The 23935-nt window shown below is 46.0% G+C and overlaps 1 protein-coding gene across 2 annotated transcripts in view; it reads left to right on the plus strand.

Annotated features, from left to right (window-relative positions):
- The window catches only part of Erg (ETS transcription factor ERG), a 96516-nt gene that overhangs the window by 67049 nt on the left and 5532 nt on the right, over positions 1–23935 (plus strand). The window contains exons 4-9 of one of the 2 annotated variants that reach the window (XM_057765843.1): positions 7713–7916; positions 8640–8720; positions 10709–10780; positions 18574–18642; positions 19257–19313; positions 19931–19978. In XM_057765843.1, coding sequence (XP_057621826.1) covers positions 7713–7916; positions 8640–8720; positions 10709–10780; positions 18574–18642; positions 19257–19313; positions 19931–19978 — 531 coding nt within the window. The remainder of the gene's footprint in view (positions 1–7712; positions 7917–8639; positions 8721–10708; positions 10781–18573; positions 18643–19256; positions 19314–19930; positions 19979–23935) is intronic. The other variant, XM_057765845.1, reaches the window with a different exon arrangement.

The raw sequence follows: 23935 nt of genomic DNA on the forward strand, positions 1-23935 counted from the left end.
CTCTGTGATTCTTTTATGGTTTTTGTATTTTGTTTTCTTGAGACAGGATTTCTCTGTGTATCCCTGGCTGTCCTGGAACTCACTCTGTAGACTAGGCTGGCCTTGAACTCAGAGATCTGTCTGCCTCTGCCTTCCAAGTGCTGGGATTAAAGGTGTGCACCACCACCACCTGGCATACCTCTGTGATTTTTAGAAGCATGTGGAACTGAGGCTGCTATTTCATTATTGGTGGTGCATGCCAGGATGTGTTAATGGTGTGGGTTACTACAGAGCGGGGCATGGTCACAGTCTTCAGGACATTCTTAAAAGTTGCAAAATGCTGAACCAGTGTAATAGGACCTCTGGTTTTAGCGGTTTATACCATTTCTTTTTGTTTCTTCTCTCAAATAGGAGCTAAAATGTTGAACTGTTCAGACCACTCTCTCTCTTTTTTTGCCCACATTTTAGTTTTGTTTTTGAACAATCAGCTCAAAGCCTTTGATATGAGTATCTCAGAGACTGAGTGGCCACACCCATCTCTTCCTTTGCTCTGCATTCTCTAAGCTTTTCCTGTGTTCCATCACCATGGTCAAAGGCGCCTACGAGACTGCACTCTTTCTTCTTCGTCTCCCAACACTCAGGCTGCAAAGCCCCTGCTCGATATCTTTCCAAGCCCATCCATGTTGGATCACCCAGGAAGTGTCCCCTGAGCATCCATTACTCCTGCCAGTCTCTTGGGAGAGGTCAGAGAGCACTCAGCACGACCTACCCAGGCGGGTGACCGGAGAATGTACAGAGCTCAAATTAATGACTCTGATGTGTGTTCTAGAATATCCAAGCAAAGGTAGTTTGTGCAAAAGAGAGGTTGTGAAAGTTTCCTTTATAGCCATCACGGCCCCTTTGCAGCCTCTGCCTTTTCCTCAGCCTCTGTTTCCTCAGCTCCTCCCTCAGTCATACTCTACCTAGGCTCACTGCTGCCTGTACCCTGCATCTTCAGTGCCTGGGCCTGTGCTGTGTGCGCGGCTGTGCTACCCTTCTTCCTTCCTTTGGTAACAAACTCTGCGCATCCTTCAAGACCTCTTCTCAGTGCCCCACACCTATGTGCTTAACTCTCTAGCAATTTATTTTCTTATGACACCTGACCAATCATCATGTTTTTGTTTCAGTCCATATGTTTATATGAGACATGAATATGTTTATATAAATAGATACAATGGATTTAATTCTAAAACATACCTGAGATGCTTTATGAGCTGTAAACTATTGACCACAGGATGTGTGACCCAAAATCAAAATTCAGATTCAGTGCAGTTTGATTACAATACACATGGAAGACTAAAGTGCACGAGGGAAGAATGTAGTCACGCTGGATGGCAGGTTCAGCCAAGACGCTGTAGTTAAGCCCCTAGTGTGGCTTTGAGCTCCTGGTAGTCAAGATAAAAACTGCAATTTGGGGAAAACAATTAAGAAGTTGTTTCATAAGAAAAGTAATGCTCATCTCAGCCCAGACTTCAGAAGGAGTGGTCTTGGAGCCCACAGCCCTGACCGCCTGCTGCTTCAGTTGTGGCTCAGCCTTTCAGCATCCTGGGTCTTCTGACTGTCGTGGAAAGGCTGAGTTAGTTACACTGCAGTCAGCCCGGGGAGGGCAGCAGCAGGTTACTGGACTCTTCTGTGGCTTCGTGCGACAGGGTTTGGAGTTCTCAGAGTGATAAGGGACTGACATGACCCTCCCTAGAATGACGTTGCTGAGCCGCACCAGGAAACAGATAGGTGACGAGGATTAAACCCCGCCCCCCCAGACTCTGATAGCTGGACCTCACATTTTCCTCGCTCCAGCTCTGTTATTTATGAGGCTGTGTGTGACTAGATGCTAAGTTGCGCCAGGCTCCATGGCGTCCTAATCACAGAGCTGCAGGTAGGGACAGTAAAGGCCACATGTTGACTTAACAATAATTGTCACTTATTAAGCAGGAATCAGGGGATCTTGGGAGTTGCGTGGTGATTGGAAACCACAGTTCAATGTCTCCCATGAACCATGAGAAAATAAATACTCAGAGAGATGAAGACACTGTCCCAGAGGCACCCATACAGTTGAGTGGGGCCCGGGTCTGCAGAGAACCCATTGGTAGACTCCTATAGTCAGCACTTCGTCTTTCTCCATCATTGTCACCCTGCCAAGCTCTCCTGGTGGCCTCGCCCATTATGTCATGTTTCTCCCAACTAAACCACCAGACAAATGAGAACTGAAACCACTTTATCTGTGAAGTTATCAGCTTCTGGTGGCTGAGGGAATCGTGGGGGTCATATGTAAGACTGGAATGTTATGAAAGAAAATGGATGGTAGCTGCCACCTACTGTGTACATGGTTGTCATGCTGCCACCTACTGTATACATGATTGTCAGGCTGACACCTGCTGTGTACATGGTTGTCAGGCTGACAACTGCTGTATACATGATTGTCAGGCTGACATCTACTGTATACATGATTGTCAGGCTGACACCTGCTGTGTACATGGTTGTCAGGCTGACAACTGCTGTATACATGATTGTCAGGCTGACACCTACTATATACATGATTGTCAGACTGGCACCTGCTGTGTACATGGTTGTCAACCTGACACCTACTGTATACACATGATTGTCAAGCTAACACCTTCTACATATGTATACACATGTTTGTCAAGCTGATATCTACTGTATATGCATGATTGTCAAGATGACACCTACTGTATACACATGTTTGTCAGCCTGACACCTACTGTATACACCTGATTGTCAAGTGACACCTACTACATTGTATACACGACTGTCAACTTGACACCTGCTGTCTACTCATGATTGATTGTCAAGCACACAGACACAGCATTTCTAGAAATGGTGGAGACCCTGCCAAGGTATGATGGAGGGAATATCCATTGCTCTCACTCTACTGAAGAAACAAAACTTATAACGCCAAGAGAGCTGACCTAGGTGCTCCAGCCAGTGTTGTGAAAAACCAGAATTCTAGCCCGGTGTTGTGTGACTCCCATGTAAACTCTTAATCCCATATGAAACCAACAAGAACACCCAAGAAGAGCTAGGGGATAACATAGTGTAGTTTGTTGAGTGAGTGAGGTTCTGCAATGACCTTTTCCAATAGTTCAAAGTGAAGAAGAGAATCCTTGTGAGAATACACAGAAGGGTACAGAATTACTCTAATGCATTATGTAAATTGAGGGTGGAATTAGATTTCTAAGCAGAAGTGAGTCTATTGATAACTGTCCCTCCCTTCAGGAAAAATGTTTTAAAAATGGCCCTTAAGCAAAAGCTGGATCAATGTAAATCTAAAGAGAGATGGGTACAGAGCAACAAACATGTCTCCGTCCTGGTCTCACCTATGCTGCTGTGGCAAATGTGACTCAAGAGACTCATGATGTAGCATGCTCACATCACGTCCACAGTGAGGAGCAGAGAGAACTGCATGTGTGTAGCATGCTCACATCACATCCACAGTGAGGAGCAGAGAGAACTGCATGCGTGTAGCATGCTCACATCACGTCTACAGTAAGGAGTAGAGAGAACTGCAAGCGTGTAGCATGCTCTTTTGCTTGCTTATCCTCAGCACCCTTCCTCCACTTGTATACAGTTCAGGAACTCTGCCTAGGGAATGATGCTGCTTGCAGGGGGCGGGGACTTCTCAGATAATTCAGCGAAATTAATGCAATTTCTCATCGATAATGACCAGCCCAACATAGACAATCCACCATTGGGAATCTCGTCCCAGGTGATTCTAGGTTGTGTTAATAGTCATCAAAACCTCCTAGGTGGGGCATGGGAACAGGTGGAGTGGCAGTGCTGTCGTGTAGAAGAAGAGATTGAAAATGAAGTTTTGCTTTTGTTGTTTGAGAAAAAAGAGAACTTTGATGATAAAACTTTAAATTTATTTTAAATAATATCAAGAAATAGGAGAAATAGCATGGAAATGGCCAAATGGCAGTAGGAGAAGAGATGAACATAAAAAAAAAAATAGATCACCTTTGGCTTAAAGCAATGGCTCACAGTGGTTAAGAGCACGGGCTGCTCTTGCAGATGACCTAAGTTCTGTTCCCAGCACCACATGACAGCTCACAGTGCCTGTAGCTCTTAACTCCAGGGATCTGATGCCCTCTTCTGGTCTCCACTGGCATTGCACACACATGGTGCATGACGTGGGGAGGGGCACCCATATACATAAAATCATAATGAATAAAATAAATTAAATTAGATCGTAGGAAGGAGGTGAAAACAGAGCCAGCAAAGCAAGAACAACGGGAAGTATGAAATCCAGAGGGTGCAATGAAATAGCTCACCCAAGTAATTATGTATATTGATAAAATATTTCACACACACTGAAATAATTGATAGTAAACAGCTGGAATGAGACATATTAATCAAAAGCTAACAAGAATCTAAAAAAATTAAAATAAACATTGACAAATAAGATTTTAGGCAAAAAGCCCTATTACGGATGACAGAGGTTTATTGTATAATACTGAATTCTAGAAAAAGCGTAATGATGATAAACAAATGTACCTAGTAACATAGCCTCAAAATTAATAAACAACGGTGAGGGAAACAAACAAACCCATTTCAGTGTGTGAGTCTGATTTACCTTTCTCAGTAATTGGTAAGTCAAAGACAGAATTGTGTGTGTGTGTGTGTGTGTGTGTACGTGAGTTCTAGAACTCTGCAGGCAGTGGGTAATGTGTTTTTAGGGACGCAAAGGGACATTCACAGATATCACCTTGGTCTCTGCCATCTCAAAGGCTAACAAGGCAGAGTGTTAAAGATCAGTGTTGTAGCAGACCTTGCTCTCTAGCCAAGCTGAATAGAATTAAAGGCCAAGAGGGTAGATTAACGTAAGCCGCAGGCCGTCAATTATAAATTTGAAAGTTTCAAAAACAGCTTTGAGGAAGTCCTTCACTTGGGGTCAAATTTCGGTTTGTGGTATTGAGCACTTCTGAAATTCCCGCTCTCTGCTGGGCCTGCTTTGTAAACAGGGCTCTGCCCTCGTCCGGGAGGCCAAATGTCGAGTCCCTGGGCTTGTCTTAGATACTGGTTGGCTCACTTGCCCCAGGCCTGTTTTACAGTAGGCCTTCGCATGGCTTGGGGGTGCATTTTATTATATAGTCCACATTTTTCATAGCCAAGAGTTACTTTTCTATTGTGGAGGCATCTCTCTGATATTCTCCATCAATTCAGCTCATGTTGAATCGTACCCTCTAGAAGGGCTTTGGAAATGGAAGTGTTTGCCTGTGCTAGGGCTTATGGATAATGACGGTGTAGTCTGGTATCGACAGCACAGTACCCTTTTCCCTAATTTCAGCCACTATCTATTCATAATTTCCTGACAACCGATGAACTCAACTGGATCAGAATCTTGTTCAATGAAACTAGAAGAGGGTTTTCTTTTTTTTTTTAATTGCATGTTAATTTATTTGTTGTGTAGGCAGATGGGGGCTCTCCATAGATAGTGTGTGAGGTCAGAGGACACTTGGGTGTGTCATTTCTCGCCCATCACCATGTGGGTCCTGAGGATCACACTCAGGTTGTCAGGCTTGGCAGCAAGTGTCTTTACCCACTGACTCATCTCCCCAGACACAGAAAGTCTTTATGACTTTCTCCCGCCCTGCTCACGTGTGTCTCTTCCACACATAGGCATTAAGAACAACATAATTGAAAACTCTATATGGTGGTGTACTTATATGTTTTAAGATCCAGTTGGCTGAAATAGAATTTATAAACGTATGGGCTATTAATCATGTGGTATAAGATACAGAAAAGGCGGGAGGATCTCTGGCCCCTTGCCCTTTTGCTGTTCTTGGAACCATATTGACACAACATGGCTGTTTCCATACAGTTCAGCTTCCCAGGAGGAAGCTGAACACACAGTGTCTTATCTTTGTTGGCTTATGATTTATTCAGCAGAAGCACCTCCAAAAGGCTCTTAAAATAAAAGATAAATCAAGCTTTTCTGTACACAGGAAGAGGCAGCCCTGGAAATTGAATTCATTATTTCATTTTAGCAGAGCTGACTCTGCAAACCCTCTTGTGTGGGTGCTTTTTTCTCTCTGGTTTGCTACTGTTGGCCAAGCGTTTTCACACACATTATCTCATTGACTTTTTGCCTCCCCGCTGCAATAGTTCATTTAATTAGCCACAGGAAAAAAAGAGTAACTCCAGAGGAGGCAATGTTTACACCTGGTAAGAGCCCAAACACGCATGCGCTGACTCCCCAGAGGGCCTTCCATTTTCATCACTGAGTTCTCTGTACTTGCTGTACTTAAAGACGCCTTCGCACGCCTCAGAAATTCCTAATGACTCTAAAATTCCGTAGTGTAAAACTTGACCTTACCAAGATGCTCGGGCTTCTCCTCCATCTGACCTCTGCATCCCTGCCCATTCCTCTTCTCCATCCTCTGTCTGCATCTCCCATCTCCACTCTTCATCCGCCTCCTCCATTTCTACCCCATCTTCACGCCCCATCTGAATTGCTCTTCTTCATCCCCAGTCCCCATTTCTATTCCCTGTCTCTTTGGGAAAACCTACTGACAGCTGAGTCACATTCACAATAAGAGTGCTTTCGGTCACCTATGCCTTATTTCAAATTCCTTGGTTAGTAGTTTGCACTGATATGGTTATTAATTTATTCTTGAGTGTGTGTGTGTGTGTGTGTGTGTGTGTGTATAGTTCTTGGAGTTGAACACAGGTCTTCATTGTTTTTAGATACAGAATTTTATTTTCCTTCCCAGTGACAACCATACATTAGTACCCTAGGATGATGGCGGGACTCCTTAGGAGGGTGTCCACGTGATCCGGGGAGGCAGCAGAATGCCTTCTGTGTAGTTTTCCTTATCCATCCAGCAAACATTGTTAGCTATTTCCTTAGCTTCCCACTGCTCTGTTTAAAAAAACTTTCTATTCATTTTACATACCAACCACAGTTCCCCTTCCCTCCCCTCCTCCTGCTCTACTTCATCCCCTCATCTGCTCCTCCCTAAAGGGTAAGGTCTCCCATGGGGAGTCAACAAAGCCTGGCACATTAAGTTGAGGCAGGACCAAGCCCCTTCCCCCTGCATCAAGAGTGAGCAAGGCATCTCACCAAAGGGAATGGGCTCCAAGAGGGCCCCTCAAACAGACACAACCGTTACTCAAATGTGAGGGTCCAGTTCAGTCCCATGCAGTCCCACGCAGTCCCACGCAGGCTCTCCAGCTATTGGTCTAGAGTCCATGAGCTCCCAGGAGCTGGGGTCTGCTTTCTCTGTGGATTTCCCCATCATGATCTTGACCACCCCCCTTGCTCCTATAATCCCTCCTCCCTCTCTTTGCTTGCAAAACAGATACTATACAGACCGAGCCATCTCCCCAGCCCTATTTACATCCTTTTGTGATCTGTAATTAGCACTCTCTTGATGATGTTTTATAACTCTAATCTTTTATATAAGCACATCAGTAATTTTTCAAGGGATACTTCTTAGTTTTATGCATTTTTAAATTAATAAGTAAAAGTGACAGTAACTGAAATGGAACCCAGATATCTACAGGAGACTGAGCCACAGCAGTGGCTGAGCTAATTCTCTTCACTTGAGGGTGGGGATCTGTGCGTCTAGACCGGTGCCGGAGGGAGGCTGCTCCAGGGCTGTGACTGGCATGCACTCTGCGTGCAGTAGGTTTGCCTGGAGCTGCTGACTGCCCCTGTCCCTGTTCCCTTTCAGACCCTACTCTATGGAGCACAGACCACGTCCGGCAGTGGCTGGAATGGGCAGTGAAAGAATACGGCCTCCTAGACGTGGACGTCTTGTTATTCCAGAATATTGACGGGAAGGAGCTGTGCAAGATGACGAAAGATGATTTCCAGCGGCTCACTCCGAGCTACAATGCCGACATCCTTCTCTCGCATCTCCACTACCTCAGAGAGAGTAAGCTGCCTGCCCTCAGTAGCCGTGCTGTTGCCATGGTTGCAGACCCAACTTCAGGAGGGTCAGACAGGGTGGCCCCCAGCACCCTCTTGCTCTCACTGAGCGTCTGGCCTGAGTAAAGCACACCGTAGAGCTGAGAGCTTCCTGATGTAGACAACAGTGCAGACTCTTCTGGAGACAGGGCAGCAGGCTTCTCCCTCCTCCAAGGAAAGTGGAGTGTGGTGGAGAAGTGGCCACACCCTCCACAGAGTCTATGATGTCCGAAGCTGGAAGGCAACCAAGCCTCCTCCTGGATAGGATTGTGGGTAGTTACCTTGCTTAGAGCTGTGTGAACCCCTCCCACATCCAGCCTGAACACTAAACGGGAGGTTGTTCACTTGAGAAAATAGGTTCCTGTCAGTCAGTATCGGCATATGTCTTAAGGATGCTGCATGCCCTAGTGCCAACAGCTATGAACACGGTCCCAAAGGATCCCAATACAAGTGGGTAGCGTGGCTCCTTGGTGGCTTTGCCTGGCATCTCTTGCCCGTGTCTCCCGTGTGAAGTTGCCCCCTTTCATATTTAATGCATTAACCAGTATCGCAGGGTTTAGATGTTTCCAGCACCCCAAGGTGAGGGTGGGGAGGTATGTTTTCCTTTCTTTCCTCTTTGATTCCATTTATTTTTAAGAAAAGTCATCCTCCCTCTTCTCATCTCAATGTTGCTCTGTGTTTTGTTTTGTAGCTCCCCTTCCACATTTGACTTCTGATGACGTTGATAAGGCTTTACAAAACTCTCCACGGCTAATGCATGCTAGAAACACAGGTAATACATGCTAGAAACACAGGTAATCCTAGCCCTTCCCCACCCCAGGAAAAGCGTAGGGCCCTGTCCACAGGGGCATGCTTTCGAGTGAAATCCACAGGTTAGAGTTAGAAGGCAGACGCACACGTGAAGAGAGGGGGCCGTTGGGTATGTGAACACTTCCGTTTCTTCCACCACAACCCCCTTATCCATGAAAGGATTTTCGATTTTGATTGTTTGTTTGTTTTGCTTTTGGACCAATTGTACAAATCCTCCTACATGTGCCACTGTGAGTCCCAATCCACCAGTCCCATTGCCTATGGAGATGAAAAGCTCCCTGGTATAACCTCCCCCCCAGGTCTGTTAGTCTCTGTTTTCATTCCCAAAGCAGTGTTTTCTATGATTCCTTGGTGTTTCTCAGACAGGTTTGGCCTATTGTACTTGCCTCGATTTAATCTTCTGCACAGATGCGTATGTTTGCAGAGTGCCATGGAAGGAATGTCTCATACATTTTGCAAACCTTTTTCCCAAGGGAAGCCTTGCTACAATATTGGAGAATATAAAACTGGCCCCCGATTCACTGCCTTCCTTTCTGTCTCTGACTACAGGTTCTACCCTTGTGTCTGTTGCATGTTAGAGCTAGCAAGGCTTACAATGGCCCATGTCCTGACTAACCTCCCTTCCTGCTCTCAGTACACTTGGGGTTCTCTGGATAAATGTGTTACTACTCATGTTCCATACACAGATCCAGCTCCCCTCCCGATGGTTTCCGCGGTGAGTGCGTGGCCACTTGCTGATCACCTCCTAGATTAGCCTAGCACCACTCCCTACCATGCCCTACCAGTGCCCAGCTAGGGCTAAAAGCAGTAAGAGCCAAGAAACCTCTGTCTCCTTGTAAGCAAGCAAGCAAGCAAGCAAGCAAGCAAGCAAGCAAGCAAGCAAGCAAGCAGATATTACCACGGGTATATCCCCGACTGAGCAAGGCAACAGCTTACCACATATGCTCCTTCTAGTTTCAAGTGTCCAATCTCATACGCACTGAGCCTCAGTTTGTATTTATGGTAGATAACTGGTTTTCTTAGTCTTCGGCCACCGAAAAGTACTGTGAAGCGCTTTAAGTTGTTTCTCGGTCTGCTTCACACATATCAACCTGCTAATGACCTGTGGCCAAAATTAGCAAAGAATCATCCCCTCGTAGGAAACACCTCTGAGCCACATACAGACTCAAGTCGTGATCATTTAGAAATTCTTTAACAGTGACTAAATAGTCCACAAAACTTCAGAGTTCATTAATTTTATTTTAGCTATACCTAGAGGCAATCCAAAGACAAGGATGATAAATTTCCAAAGGACTTAATGCCTAAGGGGAAATTTCCTCATTTGGGGGAGATGGTTGTTGATTGAAGAAAATAAGGAGAATCATGTATTTGAATAGAAATATTGATTAATTCTGAATACACAACATAGAGTCTTACGCCAAAAAAAAAAAAAAAAAAGTATAATCCTTCCGAAATCTGCTTTCCAAGACCTATTATGATATTTTGTGAGGCCAGGCGGTGGTGGTGCATGCCTTTAATCCCAGCACTTGGGAGACAGAGGCAGATGGCTCTCTGTGAGTTCAAGGCCAGGCTGGTCTACAGAGCAAGTTCCAGGACAGGTTCCAAAGCCACACAGAAACCCTGTCTCGGAAAAAAAATAAAATAAAAAATTAAAATTAAATAAAATTTAATAAAATAAGAAGATTGCTGGTGGGACACAGTGGGGCTCCATCAAGAAGCCCACAAAGAAATACAAAGGAATAATAAACAAAGCGTAATATTTCAAACACGCAGGAGACTCAAGTCCACATTCAGGATCTGAGTCTGACCCGGGAGGCTCCTGTTTGCCAGGAGCTCTACTGATGTTGCAAGTCCTCCCCAAGAGTGCAGGGAAAGGAAGGTTGGCACTGATGCTCAGGTTGACAGTCACCTCGAAGGACCTTCACACGTTGTCTTTCCTTTTGTCTGCAGGGGGTGCAGCTTTTATTTTCCCAAATACTTCAGTATATCCTGAAGCTACGCAAAGAATTACAACTAGGCCAGGTACGCTAACGCCCCCGGGTGATTCCGTCATTGAGAGTCCCAGATGTTCACCTTAGATCCAGGACCTCTGCCGGTGACCCAGGAGCATGTCCTAGATCCAGAGTGCAGTGCATTGCGCCAGCCTTTTCTCTGTCCCTGTTGATGCCTCAGCTGCTGCATTCAGAGACCACAGTAGAGGAGCCAAGCTGTGGAGGCAGAAACAGATAAGGGACTTATGTAATAGCTTTGAATATTTGGGCCAACACCTAAGATAGGAACCCTTGCACTATCAAGTTAAGGGAAGGATTGATGTGCAATCTGCCCCTTGTGAGGAAAGAGCAATCCCAAAATCAGGAGCGACTGATTCTCATCACCCATTTTTTTTCCCCCAGTGGAGAATCATCCAACATTTAATATTAACATCAGAGTCATACTTTATTGTTGTGGGAGCTGCGGGCTGTGTTCCTGCCGCCCCAGCTCCTGGTCGCCTGGCTAGCTTATGCCCCGAAATAACAACACACAAACTGTGTTCTTTTAAACACTGCTTGGACCATTAGCTCTAGCCCTTACTGGCTAATTCTCATATCCCGATCAACCCATCTCTAATAATCTGTGTAGCATCATTCTTACCGGGAAAGATTCAGCATGTCTGACCTGGCGGCTTGCTTCATTGCATCTGCTCTGGAGAGGAGCTGCCCTGCATCTGAGCTCACTTCCTCTTCCTACCAGCATTCTGTTCTGTTTACTCCACCCACCTATGTTCTAACCTATGAGGGCCAAGCAGTTTCTTTATTTTTTAGCCAATGACCTTCCTCCATCACTTTATGGTTTTTATGATTTAATTAAGTAATTAATTTACATACCACTCATGTAAAAACGAACTTTCGTTTAATGTCAATCACAGAGTTAGCCCCTGGAAACAGAAAGCTGAACCAGGCTCCAACACTGTCTGTCTTCAGAATGCTTGCTTGCACATTCCGCTAGGCTTGCAGCTTAGTCAAGTGCCTTGCCTGGGTCTGGCAAGGGGGAATCGAAGTGAGCTGGTAGGAAGGTTTAGCATGACGTTCTAGAAGATAATTCAGTGGTGTTACCTGGAGCCAGAGATGGCCAAAAACTGTCCGGGTTTCAGGTGAACCGCTACAGCGGGCTACTAAGGCACTGCCTAGAATCTGGAGGCCTGGGAGTGGGTGGAAGGAGTTGGGCCCACAGGAACACAACCAGGAAGCCTTCAGGAGACTGGTCAGGGAGAGGACACTGCGAACATCACCCCCTCATAGGGGCCAGGCCTACCCTGTAGGCTAGAATTCCTCATGCCATCCTCAACACAGAGGGGATCCAAGTTCTAGAAAGCCCAGTGAATTTCCCATACTCCTACCCTGGTCCAGCATACATGTCTTCCCCAGCCAGACTGCTTCTCCTTGACTCTTTGCGTGTCCAGCCTGCGTGAGTCTAGCTGGCCTGGTCCCCAGGCTCAGAAGCGCTTTCTTTCAAGGGAGGAAGATAGACCAGGGCTGGGAGCTAGCTGAATGGTAGCAATGGGAACACTTCCTGGAGCTGTTTTGTACCTCCGTCCTTCTCTGTAGCTGCCATGGCAATGTCAGGCTAGTGATTTTCTCTTCTCTGGCCTGGGAGAGAAAGCTTATCTCTCTGTTCCCAGAAACCTCCTGAAAATGCACAGCCAATGTCCCCTGTCATGTGAGAGATCACTAAAGTAATGGATCAGACCCAGTGTCTGTTTGACTCAAACAGCCCCAGAGAATCCTGTCAAGAGCACTGAGAGTGAAGAGCAGATGCGTGCCCTTCCTCCTGCTCCAGGACTTTCTGAACTTGATGCCTACGAGTGAATCTTGTGGTACACCCAAGGGAGGGTAGAAATGTACATGAATAATTCTGGGGCTTTTTCAAAAATGCTTCTACCCATTTAGTTAAAAATAAAGAAAGAAACGCTCCCTGTAGGACATTTGCCCTTTAAGATCCATTAGCCAATTTAAAAGATATGTTTGTTTAAAGCCACCTCAGGAATGCTGCTGGCTGGATTTCAAGGCCAGGCTTTGTGAGCCACTGTGGTAAGCTGGTTGGCGAGACAGGATGGTGTAGGGTGGTGGTGTTACCGTCTAGGTTCATTTTCTGAACCAATTTTTAAAAAAATGAAAAGGTAGGGGTACAACAGACAGAAGCAGCCCGTGGAGAAAGACACACACCCAGCAAGGCACAGAAGGAGGGACCCAGCAGACAGAAGCAGCAGGGTGGGGCAAGGGGGCTGCTTGAGAAAGAAGACCCATGTTCCTGCCCCTCACTTGTCCACATCCACGTCACTTCTCTAATTCAGCACTAGGGACTGAAGCTTGTAGACACCTCAGAGCAAGTCAGGCTTCTAGGTCATTAGTCCTTTAGACTCTCCTCCAATCTTCTCTACTCCAGAGCCATTTCTCCAGATTCCCTGCAAAACCAAACCAAACCCAAAACAGGAAAACCACAAGACTTTTGTGTTCCATGAGATCAAATTAAATGGCATTTTCATCCTTTTGGTGGGATATCTCCACCCACAACCCCTGAATCCCACTACCAAATGCCTCCTCTCCGCCTGATCTCCTTTTCTTCTGAGTCTAGTCACCTACTTCTGAGTTACCACCTCCACTATGCCCTCTCTCCTTCCCTCCCTCCCTTAGTTCCTCTCTTTTTTATGATCAGACTTCTGCAAAGGGTTATTTATTCAAGAGCTGTGTGACCATGCATCGTGACCTGTGGGCTTCATCCTCTCTTCCTCTTTTGTGTCTTAGCCATCTCTTCCGTGCTTGTTACTTTGCTTTCCACAGTTCCACATCGAGACCACAGCTTCTCCCACCCATCTTTGTTGAAGAAGCACCTGGATTGGTCCCCCACTAGGATGCTGGCAACATCCTTAGTTTTGTGGTTGGGTGATCAGTCTTTCGCGATGTCTGCGTTTCTCAGGTTCTGTAGTTACAGTCACCCTAAACCCTTCTCCCCAACTCCTCTATACACAGTTTTCCTCTCTAAATCTACTTCTTTTGAAGCCACAGACCCTTGGGGTCTCAGGTTAAAGTGTCAAAATCAGAGACAGGCACTAGCGACAGAATCTTCGTCAGCAGTGTAATCTTATGATATACTACCTAGCCTGTTCTTTCATGAGTTGGTCATGGGAAATCTGGTCTATTACATGGAAGAGAGCCTGCAGGCTCTTCCTTTCCTCCTCCATCCTCATGATAACTCCATGTATGATACACACAGGGTGTTACCAAAGTCATTTGGAGTGTGTAATCACCACACACAGCGTTGTGTGGACTATGACCTTGAAGCTAGTGCCTTTTGGGGGCTTCCTCAATGGAACCCTGAAATTTGGTGCTGCTGAACATGACCAAGCTAGGTGAGCCCACAGCTGCTGCACCCCTCTGTCATGTGCTTTGTGAACTTCAGGCCTTAGCAGTTGGCTTATTGCCTTCTTTGCTTGTCCCACGTTTCTCTACAGCCGCAGCAACTTGTAAGCATAGTTAAAAGCCCACAGTCGTCATCCACAAACACAGTCTCTGTGTGTCTGAAATAGGGGTAAGGAAGAATTTAGAAAGATCTGGATAAAGAAGACGATGCAGGTTTATTACCCTAAGGCTGAATCTAAAACTCCTATTTTCCCGAGCTGTATAGATCCGTTCTAACAAGTAACTCTGTCTCCCTCATTAGCGTCAAATGCATGAGACAAGGCCCAACCGTTCCTTCCCATGCCCTTCCTTCCTCCAAGGGATCACCAGAGACATCTTGTAGACCTGGTATAGATTCTGCAGAATGAGGGAGACTGTTCCAAGACCCAAGTCTTGGTCCTTTAAAATGCAAAGTGTTCCTGTGGAGGCCACAGGAGCTGGCAAGCCCCCTCCAGTGATCTGAGCCAAGGGAAAAAGCAACTTAGTAGAACTTACCCCTCACTGGGGAGGGAGGCAGGATGCTGGGATGGTTCTCCGATGTCCTAAGAAGAATGTGGTAGAAAAGAACCTCATTCAGAATTAGAAACAGATCCCAGCTTCCCCCAAACACACAAAGTTCCTGTGTGTGAGGGTCTCCACCAGACAAGCGCCCCCTTTGTATCTTCATATTGCTGTTTTCATATGGATCATAGCATACACCATGCTTCCAGAGCAACCCCAGACTTCCCATGGTTCATATGGATCATAGCATACACCATGCTTCCAGAGCGACCCCAGACTGCCCATGGGATTGCTTTAATAAGGTTCAGGCTTTCAGTCATTTTCAATAGCTACCACAGCAGAGTGAATTGTGCCAGAAAGTAACTTCCTATGCACAAATGTGTGAGCCAACTACTTTGAAGAAGACAACTCAAAAGAAAGTGGTATGGGCATTAGACTTCTCATCAAATTTAAATGTAAAGTAATTTAGTTTTTATTAAAACCCCTGTGCTCTTCTAGTAGGCTGAGCAGCAAAGGCTCATGGATAGTGGTCTTCTAAGCAGTCAGGGGTAGAGGTATGAGGTGCTGGCTCTGCCACCATCCTGATTGTTCCCCATCCCCAGAAATTTCCAAGGTCAGCATTTCCCGAGGTCATCTCCCGCAGGAGGAGGCTGAGTGTCACAGCGTGTGACCAGTAGCTGATAAGGAAATATTGGCATAGACTCTCATGAAAGCAAACAAGGCCAGCGTATCTACCATAGCAGTGTGTTTGTGAACGTGGTAATTGCTCGTTCATGCAGACACCTCAAATTCTTGGCTGAAAGTTGAACTCTGCCTGCTGGTTGTTATTTCCGAGGGAGAGGTGGACATGGCTATTCATCTTTCAAAGAATTTTATGAATAAAGAGCTTCCCCATGTGAGTTCTAGTGTGATGGCTGGTGTTTTCCCAACCCTGCCTCACAAGCAGCGCTTTTCTGAGTACACTTGACAAACTCGCTGCTCTCTGGTACCCATCCTACCTGTATTCTTCCAGCTCAGCCCCAGAGGTCCCTCTAGAACCTTCCATGCCAGTCTCTTGTATAGCTGTAGTTACAGCTGCACAGTCGGGCTAACATTCCTGAAGTCATCATCTTTGAGAATAGTGAATTTTATAAGAATTCATATAGTGAGAAATTTCGGGGTGCATGTGCCTGGGCTGGGACCTTAATAGGATTCTGGATGTGCTCTGTAAGTCCAGGGTTAGAGCCTGCATCCCTAATGCTCAGGGGTGTCTTTGGTTGACGATCCATGGGTCACACTTTGAGAAGCAAGGATTTAGGACACACTTCTGTGATACCACCATTTTCACTAGGTGAACAGGCCTTTGTTCGTGTGTCTTTCTGCCTCTGAACTGGGGTGGGGGTACCTCACTTAGCTTTCTTTCTAGGATGATTTCTGTCATAATACTCTGGTTAACCAGCTTTTAAAAAATAAATATTATTATGTTGTATTTATTTTGAGGTGGGTGGGTGGGGTGCGTGCATGGCATGCAGGTAAAAGTCAGGGTACAGTGTAGCTGGGTTGAATCTCTCCTTCACAATTCGGGTTCTGGGGATCCAGGTCAGAAAACAAGGCTTGGAAGTGAGCACCTTTGCCTACCGAGCCCTCTCACTGAATTCAGCCCCCACGTCCCACCTTAATTTTTCATTTTAGGAAGAAAACTGCAACAGGTTGAGAATCTATTTTCAGAATATTTCCAGAGATGTAAGACGAGATGTGGCTATAAATTGATGGCAGCTACAGATTTCATTCCCACAAGTTGTTCCCACTCTAGAGAACGTGCTCCTGAGAGGAGAGTGAGCAGCAGCAGGGTTTCCAGAAGGAAACTGTCTCACTCTACAAAGCCCAGGAGGGTAGAATTTCACAGACCACACCAGTCGCGATGCCGGCAGCCAAACAGGCTGACGGAATTAAGGCTTTCTGTGTCGGGTTTCATGTTGTCCTCTTCGGGGTATGAACAGAGGAAGGGGTGCACACTCTGTAGCATAGTGGGGGTTCTTTGAAAGCTGATCCAGCAGATTGCCAGGTTTAAGTAAGCTTAAATGATTTACTTAAAGAGAGACCCAGAATAATTGCGCCACGCAGTCCTCCAAGTGAGAATTCCATACCATCCCTGTTGTCTGGCAGAAGCAAGATGGCTGGGGTGTGGGGCCATGGCTTTCAGTGGTCTACACTGGCACTTGACATTGAACTGAGACCCACCAACCAAGGAAGTTTTGTTTTTAATTTCATTTACAATTTTGCTTTTGTTCTGAGAGAGGGTCTTACCCGGGAGCCCAGACTGGTCTAGAACTTACAGCAATCCTCCTGCCTGAGCCTCCCAAGTGCCAGAATCATAGACATGAGCCATCACACCCAAATCTAGTTTGGTTTTGGAGGTACCATGCCATGTAACCCAGGTTGGCTTCTAACTTTCTATGTAACTGAGGAAGGCTCTGAGCTGATCCTCTGCTTCCCAAGGGCTGGGCTCACAGGTCTGCCCCACCGCCCCTGGATCACGGTTTTGAAACAGCCCTGCAGTATAACTGCATGCAGAAATGGACGTCCTATGTGCATGGTTAGTAGGAGCGAGCACAGCCATGCTTCTGGGATCTAGTTTTGAAAGGAAACTGCAGTGACTTACGCTTGATGCTCAGTGGCAGATCCTTCACTGAGAACGCGGAACTGTAGTTATTAAATTTGCAAACGCAGTGTGTAATGAAGGCTCATGGCACAAGTAATATTATGTTTAAAGTGTTAACAAAGAATTGGCACTTACTTATGCTCAGGGTTATTGTTAATTATGCTGTAGGACAATCATTTCAGTCCTGAATTTGTTTCATGCAATTCATCTTAGAGAGATATTAAATTCTCTTAGAAAACAAGAAAGAGAGGCCTTTTGCCTAGATAAATAACCCAGCCAGTTAAGACTGACAATATTAATGGGTAAGATTATCAAGGGGAAGTGGAGGGAGCCTGGGGAAGCAGCTCACAGGAGGATAAGAAGGCTGTTCTCGTTTCCAAGAAGAGGACAGAAAACAGAAGCATGAAAGTCGCTGGGCGGATTTGGGGTGATCCCAGGCAAGACCCAATGGATATGTGCCAGTCATGGGATTTGGGGTGATCCCAGACAAGAACCAATGGGCTCCTGCTAGTCGTGGGTTTGGGGTGATCCCAGGCAAGAGTCAATAGGCTCGAGCCAGTCATGGGCTCTGGGTTCTGAAGACCATAGAAGTGTAGATTCCGATGAGTCCTGTAACACGTCAGACTGTGAGAGAAGCAGTCCTATGGTGCTGAGTCTGACCATAGGAAAAGGCTGTAGGCCGTGAGCAGGAGGGGCCTGGGAGATGCTCAGCCGGGAAAGCGCTTGCTATGCAAGCCTGGGGACCTGAGTCTGATTCCAGTTTCTGTGTAGAGAACTGAGATCTGCACCTGGCAACATGTGCTTTTCAGCTTAACTAAAGCAGCAATCCCCAGATGAGCGCCCATGACCCAATGTCAAAAGCTGTTTTTAAAACAAAGTGAATGGCACGTGAGGACAAGTCTAAGGTTGACCTCTCTAGCTCTACATGCATGTGCACCGCATGTATCTCACATGTATCTCTCTCTCTCTCTCTCTCTCACACACACACACACACCAGCAAGCAAAGTCTAGAAGAATCTACCAATGGTAGTTTTCAGCTACATGGAAGTGAGAATTTTAGATAGCAAAATATACAACTATATAAAATACACAAAGTGCAATTTATAGGTAAAACCTACATTTATTTTTATTATGTTTCAATTTTTATTCAGTATTTACTCTAAGAAACAAATCTGTTATAAAAATAGCTATTTTTGTTTGTTTTTCTTTTAGTTCAGACATCTATCTCTTTCTTACAGATTTACCTTATGAGCCTCCTAGGAGAACAGCCTGGACCGGCCATGGCCACCCCGCCCCTCAATCCAAAGGTACAGGCTCACCCCCCTGCCTCAAGCTGCATGTCACAAGGCAGGGGTGACTGTAGCCAGGGTAAATTATAACCTCAGTGGTCTTTCCAACATACGGAGAGTCCTTCCATTGGCAACAAAACACACGCAGTCTCTAAGTGTGATGACTCTTTTGTTTGACATGTAACCTGCTTTCATAACGAAAAGAAGGGAGCTGAACTGTGGCTCTCCCTGTGCACCAGTGTGGGTTTCGAGGGATGCTGGACCACTGATGAACTAGCGGCTGCTTCCCTTTGCCGCGGCTCTGCTTGGCTCCACTTCATCCCTGGCATGTTCCCCGAATCTATTTATATTTACACTGTAGTTAATTTCACTCTCTTTGTAAGCCAGCTCAAGTTTCTTTTCACTATGTTTAGAAGTAATGGCTACAGTAGATTGTTTAAATCGTGTGAAACATTTTAAAATGCTTGTATTTAATTTCATTAGAGGGACAGTTCTTCTGACCACAAATGCTTCTAGTTGTGGAGTGAGATTGCTATGCTGGCACGTAATTGGTCAGAATGTGAAAGCCATCAAAGACGCCAGCCCCATCTGAGTTGTTGCTAATCATCTTTTTTATTCTTGGCTTCTTTCAGCTGCTCAGCCATCTCCTTCCACAGTGCCCAAAACTGAAGACCAGCGTCCTCAGTTAGGTGTGTTCCAGAAACCATCTTGGGAACCCTGAGAAAAGGTTACAGGTTCAGCTGGGAGTCCTAAAATGTGTCCCCTTTAAAATGAACTTCATAACTTCATGTACCTAAAACATGGTCTAGACTATTAGTTCCACAGTTGGAAGGACTTTGCTAAAATCCTGAGATTCTACTAAGACATCTCTGAAACCTGAGAATGGGAGCCAACCGTTCTTGTTGCTGGAGTCTGTGCCCTGGGATCTATGGGTTCTGTTGCTCTGACGTTCCCTGGCGTGTGTCACAGCGCCTGTGCCTGTCAGTCCCAAAGCAGAAGTGAAGTGAAATGCCGACCTCGAACAACCTGGCCCTTGTGGCTCAGGCCCAGCCTTGCCCGACTTCGACCCTGGCATTGTGTGGGCTATAAGTTGGTGATGGGAATCTGGGCTGTCCACAACTATGATGCTTCCAGTAAGAAACTCCCCTGATCTCCGGTGTGACCGCTTATGTCACGTAGGAGGTAGAGGTAGGAATTTGGGGGTAGGGAGAGGTCTCACCTCTGCAAACACAGTCGTCAGCCTGACATGGCATTTTACCAGGCCCCGCCATGTCTCCAGGATCTGACTTGTTTTCTTCTGTTACAGATCCTTACCAGATTCTGGGACCCACCAGTAGCCGCCTCGCGAATCCCGGTGAGTTGTCACTTGCGATCTTCTCCTTTAGGACTGGGACAATGCCTGAAGGAGAACTTGTGCTGGCGACAAACTTCTCCAACAGAGAGAGCTGGTCTTCAAGTCACATCTCCACTGAGCTATTTTATTTGTCTGTGTGAAAAAAAATGGATCAGGTTATGAATTAAGAATTTTTAGCTTCACCAAGGAATTTTATAACCTAGTTGAACTTATAATATTTCTCTATACTTATAATGTTTGCAACAATACAACGCAGCTCGTGGGGATAGCTTAGTAACACCAGTGCGTTGGCGTAGCTCTGGAGTCTGGGAAACTGAGGCTGGTGGCTGGAGCTTTCCACTCAGGGCCTTTCACTCTGGCTTCTGGATGACATCATCTCCCTGCGTTTCTTTCTGTTGTCTTTCCTCTCGATGCCTCTATGTCCATACCGCACCGTGTGTGTGTGTGTGTGTGTGTGTGTGTGTGTGTGTGTGTCCCCGTGTGGCTGTGATCATAGATGTATATGGAAACTAGGGTGTAACCTTGGGTGTTAGAGTGTCAACCCACAGTTAATATCACACCATCTATCTTTTGTTTTTTAAGTCAGGCTCTCTTACCAGCCTGCAGTTCTGCAGGTAGGCTAACTCAACTATTCAGTGAGCCTAGGGATCTATCCATCTCGACCTCATCATGTGCCACAGTGTTTGTCTTTTTAAAATCCGCATGCTGAAGATCAGACTCAGAAATCGCTTCAGTCTGCAGCTTTTCCTTTGTCAAAGGACACCAGTCATTCTGGAGTGAGGGCCTCACCATTCTGGAGTATGGGTCTCTTTAGTGGCCGTAGTCTGTTTGATAACGTCTGTGGAATCCTTGTCTCCAAAACAGGTCACTTTCAGAGCTCTTTAAATTCATATTTCAATATGGGATTTAAGGGGACATAATTCAACCTGTCGCCAACCAGACCCAATAACCGGCATTTTAAATGATAGTCTCACAACCGTCAGATTCCACCTGCGGTCATCGTGAGGCTGTCTCTGAGCTTCCATGCAGGAAGAACAGACTCCTCGTGATCCCTGGCAGAGAACCATCACCTGTCTTCACATTTCGGTGCCAGCGAGCTTGTTCTGTTTGTTTGTATTCAGACCAGACCCAGCTGTGCTGGCAGGAACTCCAGGGTTCTGTGGCATCTGCTTCATATTCTCGGCTGTAAATCCAATGGCAGGATTGTCATAGCCACATCAAGTGCAGGCAGGAATCCGTTTCACAAGCCGTAAGCCAAACAGGGTTGGAAAACACAGTAATTCGGACGCCATCATTGCATACAGCCCCACAAGAGAATCTAAACTCTGAGAATGTGAAATATCATCATCACTGAACAACGGGGTCTGCCGTGAAATTCTGATTAATGTTGATGGATTCAGTAAATATGTCCTAAGCAGCTCTGCAAATAGAGGAGGTTATTTTCGTCATCATTTTACCCAGTACATAAACTGGGTGACCAGCGCCTTGTTTACTTATCAGTTCATCCCTGAGATGTAAAGATACAGTTGGCCTCTGGGCACTGTCAGTTAGTAGAGGTGGGCACAGGCAGATACAGCGCTCTCCAGCCCATGAAATCCCAGCCCACTGTCTATTCTGTGACCAGTCACTTAGATGCCAGGACTTGCAAGCTCTCCCTCCTTGACCTCCTTCCAGCCCTCCGCTTACAACTGTCTCGTAACTATTCTAATGACCAGTGTGAGGCGGAAGGAACACCATTCAGTGGACACAGTGCTTACTGAACAGGTGTGAGGACTGATTTTGGATCCCAGCACTGTGGTGCCTGCACCACCTGGAACCACGATCAGGCAAGGGTCTGGAGATTAAAAAGCACACAGAGCCGTGGGTCACTCTTGAAACAAAAATGCCAGTTTTATTGTGGTCCAGGGCAGCTTATATAGGGCTCTTCTTGACTAATGGTCACACCCATGTTCTCCAGATTTTTCAGCTGCAAGCCCACCAGAAACCACTCCCCTGCCGTCAGGAACTCGTGAGTCTCGTGCCCAGAGCAGCTGCGAGCACAGGAAAGCAAGTTGTTTGCTCCAGCAGGCAAGGGGTCCCAGAGAATTCAGGGTCTGAGGGTCCACAGTCCCCAACACAGCACCACATAAATTCAGATACATATGAATCTTGTACGTTTCTAGTCCTCCTGTTGCAAGAGGGGAAGCTGAGATGGGAGAATTCCCAGGGGCTCCCAGGACAGCTTGGCACACATGGCTGTGAAGAAGAGATGCTGCAAGCAAGGTGGAAGGCAGGACAGACAGACTCCCAAGGTTTCTCTCACTTCCACACATGCATCTGGATGTGTGCTTCCGCACTCACTCCCATGAATGCACGTATACTCACACATGAAGACTTTGCACAGCTGTGTTTGGAGGTGGAGTTAAGTAAGCTTCAGAGAAGCTGGTCTGGCGGCACAGTTCAGGATAGGTCAGACAGTAGACACACCTGGAGGGCCCAGACTCCGCGAATACCAACATGCTGTGAGGTGGGCACCTGGCTCCCACTCCGCATAGTGCCCGCCTCACAGGGACTGACCACACCTGTGGTTCCCCTCCAGCCTTTGTGATCTCCATCCTGTAAGAGCAGTCAGAAGCCTTGAGATGCCAAAGAACTTTCCGTGGGTCACAACCAAATAGGAAGGAGGCTCAGTCTGGAACCTGAGGGTCTCCAAAGTCTGACTTTGTTTTCTTCCCCTAATTCTTCTACCAATACACAGACATACTACTAAGACATAGAAAATGTCTTAGAACGCTTACCTGTATCTGGGCAGCTTCCAGTTCAGTCCTCAATATTGCTTCCCCACCCAAATTTAATCTTAAAAATTAAACAATTCCTATGTAAATCTTGTCATTAAACCCTCAAAACTAATATGCCGTCAGGAAAAGAGAACCAATAATTCAGAAATAAAACACCACCTAACACATTTATAGGAGGTAACAAACACCATTGTATGCTTATCTTAAACACATATGATCTCAGCACTCTAAAAGGATGCCGACTAATGGACTAAATTAAGAAACAAGAACCAACCCTATGTTTTCTTCAAGAAACACGCTTACCTGGTAAAGATGCCCCAGGACTTAATATCAAAGGATGGGAAGCAAACTGCCAAGCACACAGGGAAATGTAAAAGAGCAGGCAGAGGTAGCTGTCCTTGCACCAGACAAAGTGAGCCTCAAACTAAACTAATTAGATGAGAAAAAGAATGAATTGATGAGTAATTCATCAACTGTAAACTTTCGTACACAAAGTATTGGAGTCTCTAATTTCATAAAGCAAGCACTAAAAATCATAAATGACCACACAGGTCCTGACACAATAGCAGTGGGGAACTTGAATACTGTATTCTTAACTTTAGATAGTTCTCCCAAAGTAAAGTAACTTCAGAACTAAAATGTACTATGGATGAACTGGACTTGTGTGTGTGTGTGTGCGTGTGCATGTGTGTGTACACAAAATATTCCTCCCAAAAGAAAGGGAACGCATATATTTTTTTGAGTAGCACGTGGAACTTTCTCAAAATCTTTTTGTCCATTTTCAGTGGAAAGATGTTGCCATGCACTATGATTTTTTTAAAGTGTAAATGTATGTGGCATATAAGTTTATGGGTACCATGTTCATAAAGGCACCCGCAGAGGCCAGAAGGGGGTGTTGGGTCTCTCCAGGAACTGGAGTTACAGGTGGCTGTGAGCCGCCCCAATTCCTTCAGCTGCTGAGTCATCTCTCAAAGCCTTCTCATACACATGAAAGCACAGATGACATCAGTGTGTGCACATCCGCATATATCCATTCCAAATATTCATTTATGTGTGTGTGGAATACCATTTCTCCTGCTGAGAAAGGTGCGCCCTCACATTCCCCCCTCGTGTGTCAGTGATGAGTCACCAGCACTGAGTTCCTGTGATGGAGTCCAAGCTCCTTTCTGTGGAAGAACTC

The sequence above is a fragment of the Chionomys nivalis genome, chromosome 3 (assembly GCF_950005125.1).
Source record: "Chionomys nivalis chromosome 3, mChiNiv1.1, whole genome shotgun sequence".
In the NCBI taxonomy this organism is placed as follows: Eukaryota; Metazoa; Chordata; class Mammalia; order Rodentia; family Cricetidae; genus Chionomys; species Chionomys nivalis.